Genomic DNA, 7,743 nt, shown 5'->3' with positions numbered 1-7,743 from the left:
TCCACTACCTCCAGGAGACATTCTGGTTTTCATTTAGAGCAGCAGAAATACTGCACGCTGTCAAAAGGTTCTACCTGGAGCCAGTCGAAGCTTCACCGCGTTAGATTACGGCTTCACACACAGAACATGATTCATCATTTTGTTGTTTAATCAGTCATTTGTCTGAGTGATGTATTTAAGCGTAATTGTGCCTTTAAATGAGCAGATTAGTAAATTAAAGCGACTAACAGTATATAATCTGCTTTGACTCTCTAATTATTTATCTGGGGGGGGGTTTCTGTGACACACATAGAGGAAACTATTTGCTGCAAGAGATTTTGCCGTAAAGTACCGGACTCCATAGTAAATCAAGGGGTCTAGATGTTCAATTCATGCCCCTGAAATGCATTTTGGGTAGTAATAGCACAAGGAAAAGAACTGCTAGTCCAGTAAAAACCATAACAGACAGCAGAGTTGGTGCTCTTTACTCTGGCTTTGAGTTCACAGACACCAGAAATGTTACGTCACGGTAGGACAGTTGTAGTATCAACATTTATTTGACTGGGACAGATACAACATACACAGATAAACGTGAAAGAATTATCGTGCTAATAGTGAATGCTAGTATACAATACTTGTTCTTTGTTAGAGATGAAAAAAGAAATAAGATAAGAATGTGTACAAGGTACAGCAAACCAAACTTTTAAAATAATGACATAAAAAGGAAAAGTTTGGTATATCAGCTACTGATTTATCAGGATTTTGTAGCTTCTTTGAATATGATGAGGTCTGCAGCAGATTTAAAGAGTAACAAGACTGCTTCTTCCACAGATAAGTCAAGTAAAACCTCTTTTCTTTTTTTAAGCAAAGGATGTTTTACAGCAAGGAAGTTTACAGTTACTGCTCAAAGCCGCTCTGGGGGATCTACTGCAACTCTGTAATCTTGTGATGTATTTACAGAAAGGAGGAGTGGCAAGTCCATTTAAACATTTAAACACAAGCTTTACAAAATACAAATCAACGATGAAAGGGAAGAGTGGTACATCTTATTCTGTGTTCAACCCTGCAGGACGTAGTGAGACAGGAGATTTATATGAAGAGGCACAAAAGAGACTAGGTGAGGTATATATTGATGGACATTCAGGGGCAGAAAGGGAGCATGTTGAGATTTGGAAGGTTACTTTTTAAATAAAGTTGGCCGGACATTGGAGCTGAGATTTCTGTGGTTCCTAAGTGGGGATCTGTTCTCCTACCGTCTCTGTTTTTAATTTTCTTTCCTCTTCTTCTTCTTCTCTCGCCAGGTCTCATTTGCCTCAACTAGACATGAACCGCTGCTCTTCTCGTTTTTCACTGATCCCTCTCAGAACAATCACAGCATTGTTCCAGAGCCAGCCTGCTGTTTGTCCCTTAGCTCCTTTCGGAGTTAACATGTTCCTTGTCTTCTCCCCTCCTGTTAACACAAATAAAGAGCTGCACCGCTCCTGCCATGCAAACTTGCTTGCACCCCCATTACCATGTATGATCCTAGAGTGGTTGACGTCACCATCGCATGTTCAGAGGCCCTCACTTGAGGCCCTCTGCACAGTCAGGGTGTTTCAATGTATTTTTGCAGAGACGAGTGGTAGATGTTTATACTGGAACTCATCTGGCGATAAGAAACTCACATGATGTTTATGTTTTCTCTAATGGGCCCCTGGAGTTCACACGATGTCACTAGACATTTTATCTTTGTGACACCAGAGTTGTAATTCCAAGCTCCAACTATTTCCTCAACCCCCCCCCCCATGGAATCCCTGTAGCATCCAAACACCCCCACTGTATTTCTGCTTGCTCTAACTGAAGATGTCGCCTGCAGGCACCAGACATAGATTAAAGACATGATAATCCATTTTAATCATCATTCTCTCTGAAACACCACTTATAATGACTTATGCTTGAATTAAAAGAGATATAAATCAGTGTTTTGAGAAGATCTGGATTCATCTGGATCCAAGAAAAGGATGGGTTTGAGAAGAAAAAAAGTCATATGACTAACTTAAGACACAAGCTGTGTGATGACTCTATTTTTGCGTGCATGTGCAGATATTCTAGTATGTGTATGTCTGCCCCACGCTGTGATCTACTGGACGTATAGGTGCCCCTTCTGTGGATGGAGGGTCAACCCACTAGCATCGGTCAGACAAGAGAAGGTGTTTGGATGAATCTTCTCCACCTCTAGGAGGTTATTTTCCAAGTGGACCGAGGACAAGGTGGTACCAGCATTACTAGAGTGGCACACTCCCCAACGCCTCACCATCCTGCAACCACAGCATAGAAAAAGACTTAGTTTTCCTGTGCCATCATGAGGTCTGCGTTTATTATTAATCAAAAACTTTTGGATGGACTGACAGGAAAGTCAGCACATCTGTTTTTTGTGGAGCCCTGAAAATCTTCTTATTACTGTGCTGGGGGGGGGGGGGGGGTAACACGGTAGCCTGGTGGGTCAGACATATGCTGCATGAAAGCAATGGCCTTGCTTTAATAAATGGGAACCCCACTCTCTTTCTCCATCGTATACATATACACTGTGTATATATATATATATATATATATATATATATATATATATATATATATATATATATATATATATATATATATATATATATATATATATATATTTATTTATTTATTTATTTATTTATTTATTTATTTATTTATTTATTTATTTATTTATTTAGCTGTATTGCATTAGCTGTCAGCTAAGGCAAGATTTCAATAAGGCAAAAATCCCCCCTGGAAGGAAACCCAGTGATTACTTCACATTGGTCTCAGCTGTAGTTTGCGTTTTGTGTTAATTACTGAATGCTAGTACGCTGACATGCCGCACCATTATGGTTCCACCTAAACATAAGGGTGCTCGTATTGTAATTATGAGCATGTCACCATGCTGCAAATGGGATTTAGTAAAACTAGGCCTAAATATAACCTCACAGAGGCTCCAGTATGGCTGCTAACTATTGTTGAGAGCTCTAAACCTTCTCACGTTCATTTTAATTTAGCAATGTGATGCAATGTGGTTCTCATATCACATCAGGAAATCTCATGCCCAAGTGTAACCAACCTTTTGCTCAATACTTAGTTTGCAGTAAAGTCATCAGTTTTGGGCCAAACAGACATATTTGTTATCAATAGGACACAAAAAGCAGAATGACATTGTTTCTAGCTTATTTCTTCATTCTGAAAATAATTCCTCAATATTTTTGAATATTGAATTCATATTAGTGTTGGTCTACCTGATACTGTTGTTATCCAGCCTCAAGACCTTCAGGTTCTTGAATGCTCGGACACAGTGAGGGACGTCTCCCAGATGGTTGTTGTCCAACAGGAGCTCTCTCATTGAGCGGTACGTGCCAACAAAAGACACTTTTCCTATACCCTCACTGCTCAAAGAATTGTGGGATAGCTGAAGGAACTGCAGGCTGGAACGCAGGTGTAGGAAGGTGTAGGCTGGGATGTGACTGATACTGTTGTGCTGAAGGGTCAGTTCACGGAGATGGCGAGGCAGATTCATGGGTACAGAAGTGAACTGATTATGGGACAAATCCAAGGTTTCCAGGGACCTGGAAGACACACGCAAAGTAGAAATCACTATCACCTACAGTATGTATATATAGATCTTTAAATGAAGAATATTTAGTGAATTGTGTTCATCCCAGTGGTCTAGTGTCTGAAAGCCTTTATCTATCCAGACAGAATTACTCATCAAGATCTATCATTTCAAAACACAGATGCTGTTATCTTGTGAAACAAATTTATTTGGGGTTATGTCATAATAAACCACGCCAAAACTATTTAACTTAAAAAGATGAGCAGCAGAATGTTGCCAGCAGTACTACTGTACATCTTGAGGTACTTTAAAGTGAGTTCCTGCTGAGTGACTGTTCTTCCCACCTCTGTAATTATTATTAAAAATCACTCATTCAATAAGTAATTAGTTAATTTTCATTTTCCCATGTCTGAAAATAGGATATTACTTCAATGAAAAAAGCATAAAGTCTATTTTAAGATGACAATCTAAATTCCCCCCAAAAAATATGTTATCCGGGTCAGAATGACCATATTAGAAGTTATTCTTAAATCATGGATAAAAATCTATACAAGTTTAGGTAAGATTGCAAAAATGCAGAAAAGATAAATACCACATAGTATAGTCCTCTGACTATTCCTGAACACCATAACCAGCTCAGAATATACATTTGTCCAAGGGTATGGTTTGAGACCATATATCAAAACAGAGACATTCTTGCCAAACTTAGTGGTAGTTTATGTTAACTGAAAAGTAGATGTTACCATGCCAACATGCAAAATGAGGATTGTGATCATATTAACACCTAATTGTAAAAAGTGGATGCCCACTTCCTCTCTGATTCGCGAGCTATCAACAGTGGGTTTCATGTATTATAGTCTCTGGACCACTGCATCAAATTTGGGAGTCCCGAGTGCAAAGTGGGAGGCTAGACTGCAGGGTTTCAAGGGAGCAGCAGGACGGGGGGGGGGGACATTCCAGTTTCAGGGGGGATTTGTGGCTGACTGGTGTATAATAGGTATGGAAATGTTTGGCATGCAGAAAAGAGAATGACCAGACATGGGGGTTGGGGGGTAGATTTCAAGGGTCTGAGGTGAAGATGTAGTACAGTCGTGCAGTGTTTTTGTTGGAAGATCCCACACAGCCGTTGTGAGTTTACAGCACGGCTCACAGCAGGAGAGCAACCTCATTTCCTGTTCTTCCACCATTCATAGAGCACAATGAACAGCCAGCGGGTCCACAACACCGCAAGATATCCAACCAATGGGCGCACAGCGAGGTGGAATGGACACCAGAGAGGTGAGTGTGAGTGCAGGGTTATGAATGTGGGAGATGCTTGGACTGGCATGTGTTCAGGGCCTCGGCAATTCTGCTACTCATAAAGGTGTCTTATAGTAAGTACCTGTGCATAATTCTCCCCCCGTGAACTTTACAACTCCCACGGTGTACTAATCATTCTTGCACTAGTTGGGATTTGGGTTAAGGTGCCTTCGAGACAGATGATGGAATAAAAAGGGGTTCATGCATCTGAATGAATCAAAACAAGATGCATTATTTCTTTATCATTTGTCACTATTATATACAGTAGGTATAGTCACGTTTAGGCACAACCCTTTATCCTAGCAAGGTTCACAGCAGGATTCAACAAAGCTGAGGTTGGTTACATGCCTCTCTGCTTAACAAAGGCATAATAAAACATGACATAATTACTAACACCACTGTTTCACGGAAAACAAAGTCCAGGGGAGCATAACGACAGACTTAACTCAAAACGCATCAACCAGCAATCACGTATCGCACGACAGACTGTGTGTGTTCAACCTGTGGACATTACAAATTTAGCCTCTGCTTGAAATTTAAACCATCAAATATATATATATTCCTCTGTCTCAGGACCAGTTCAGGCCAGCTGCTGATTTATATGCTAAACCTTTTGCCGGGAAGCTCAGCAGCAGTCCATCGCTGCTCAGAGCTCCACATGGTATTAATGAGCAGAAGGAGCACAAAGAACCCTCTCCTCCAAGTTACCCAACCTCAACACCGACTGGCTCCTTCAAACATATGCATCACCAACACACACACACACACACACACACACACACACACACACACACACACACACACACACACACACACACACACACACACACACACACGCGCACACACACACACACACTGTTGTGCAACATAATGTTAAGAATAAGCATCAATGCATACACAAACAAAAAGACACAGCGGTGCATAAATAAACAGAATCATATTCATTTTAAAGCATTAATTCACAAATATACACTAAATTTAAGGCACCAGCACACATATAATATATCCATCATGAATTAGCTCCCATTGATGGATGAATGTGGTCATGTGTTCACCCACGTTTGCTTTTATGTATGTTTATATTACAGCAATGTATCTTTAAAAATTGCAAAGGTTTGTGTAACCGTGAAAATTTCAGATCTCTTTCTTTAATATTGCAGAACAGGGTCTTTTTCAGTCATTGAAATCGAGTGAGTGAATCAGTGAAGAGTGTTTAGATGAAAATAGATTTTATTCTGTCATTCTGGATGATATAGGTAAGTCCTATGCTACCAATCGTAAAAAACATAATTTTCACTATGGTGACATCACCATAGCATGTGCATCTCTTTCTTCACAGTGGCTCAACATGAGCACACGTATCGTGCACGCCCATAATTGCATCAATTTTTTAATTCAGAGGCTGTTGCTAAAATCTCTGACGTGAGAACACTTTCCATTTGTTCAAGTTCTCTCAGGGTTATTTCTAGTCTAATATTTCATTGCTAAAACATCGACAGAGAGGCGCAAAGTTATTTAATAAAACCAAAAATATTTGTGTGTGCAAATGTGTCTTTGTTCAGAGAAAGTTCAGAGTAATCAAGTTAATGGCCTGGTTATCCTCAGGCCAGTTGGTCTTAATGGGAACCAGCACATAGAGAGTTTTGCCTCTCTTTCAAACACACAAAGACACAGAAGCAACTATGGCACTCGACTTGCACATCATGCCAGCATTATATGAACTGGCAACATACTCTGGCATACGTAATGTGGACAGGCAAAGTGACCACAAGCAGGCAATATAAGCCAAGACTGTACTGCATGCAATGGATGTGGTGACAGGAAATGTTGTTACTGTACATTACAACACTGACTTTACATTACAACATTATGGTGCTGATCTTCTGTATGCACTGATTAAGTGATATCTGGGAGTAATTGATCCATATTTCACATTTGTTGAAAACAAAGTGCAGCAAATTTAGATGAATTCAAACAAAGAGTAAGACTTACCGCCACGGTACATACAGTAGAATAGCTCATACTGTTTATTTGATGTGAGTATTTGTATGTATGTGTAGATATAATTAGGTAGTAGGTAGTTAGGTTAGGCTTTGGAGTGTTGTTGCAGTTTCAGTGTGGATTTACTTTTCCTTTAATGCAGTGTTATTATGAAACCAATTTGTGCTGATCTGAAGATGAAAGTGTCTTTGATACAAGTCCCATCAGGCTCTGACTCTTCGCAGCACGGCAGACACATCTTAGGTGTGATGATTGCCAAACCTGTGCCTACATGCAGAGAGACTGAGCTTCCTGCGATAAAAAATCTAAACAGAGATTGTCTCCAATAAATATCAATCTGACACAAATAATTAAAAGCAAATGGGCAGAGAATATCATTCACTCCGCCTGAATCGCTGCCAGTTTAAACATAACATTATATTTAATGCATCACTTGTATGCCTTATTAACCATTACTGTACTCCCACTGCAGAATTTTTTGGACAATATTTAGATGACTTCACATTCAGAAATGTTCTATGTATGTACACAATGCTAAGGTTCTTTAAAATAAAGTCAAGATTATGATCTTGATGATTATATTAGAAGACACAAAATAAAACATGATACCCTTGATCCTTATAATTATAGGATCAGCAATGCTGTAGTTAACCCTCTGAAAACAAACATTTCATTGAAATACATTGAAGTATTTTTTGCAGAATACATCAGTATCATCATTGAGAAGAAGGTACTTTTGGTTTAGAGATTGATTTGGTTTGTTTGACTGTCTGGTAGCAGGATTGCACAAAAACTACATGACAGATATTTGGATCTATGTAATGAGACAGATTCATGGATTTCTCTTGTTTTTAATCAATGACACAACACGTCTT

General features: G+C 39.4%; 1 protein-coding gene across 1 annotated transcript in view; it reads right to left on the bottom strand.

Moving 5' to 3' along the window:
* Positions 1-1,794: 1,794 nt before the first annotated feature.
* Positions 1,795-7,743, bottom strand: part of si:dkey-32e6.6 (extracellular matrix protein 2) — an 11,940-nt gene continuing 5,991 nt past the window's right edge. Inside the window, exons 9-10 of the mRNA XM_068324405.1 lie at positions 3,255-3,581; positions 1,795-2,276 (exon numbers count right to left, since the gene is read on the bottom strand). Of these exons, the coding sequence (XP_068180506.1) occupies positions 2,099-2,276; positions 3,255-3,581 (505 nt within the window). The 3' untranslated portion in view covers positions 1,795-2,098. The remainder of the gene's footprint in view (positions 2,277-3,254; positions 3,582-7,743) is intronic.

The sequence above is a fragment of the Antennarius striatus genome, chromosome 2 (assembly GCF_040054535.1).
Source record: "Antennarius striatus isolate MH-2024 chromosome 2, ASM4005453v1, whole genome shotgun sequence".
In the NCBI taxonomy this organism is placed as follows: domain Eukaryota; kingdom Metazoa; phylum Chordata; class Actinopteri; order Lophiiformes; family Antennariidae; genus Antennarius; species Antennarius striatus.
This window is presented reverse-complemented; position numbering and strand designations above follow the sequence as displayed.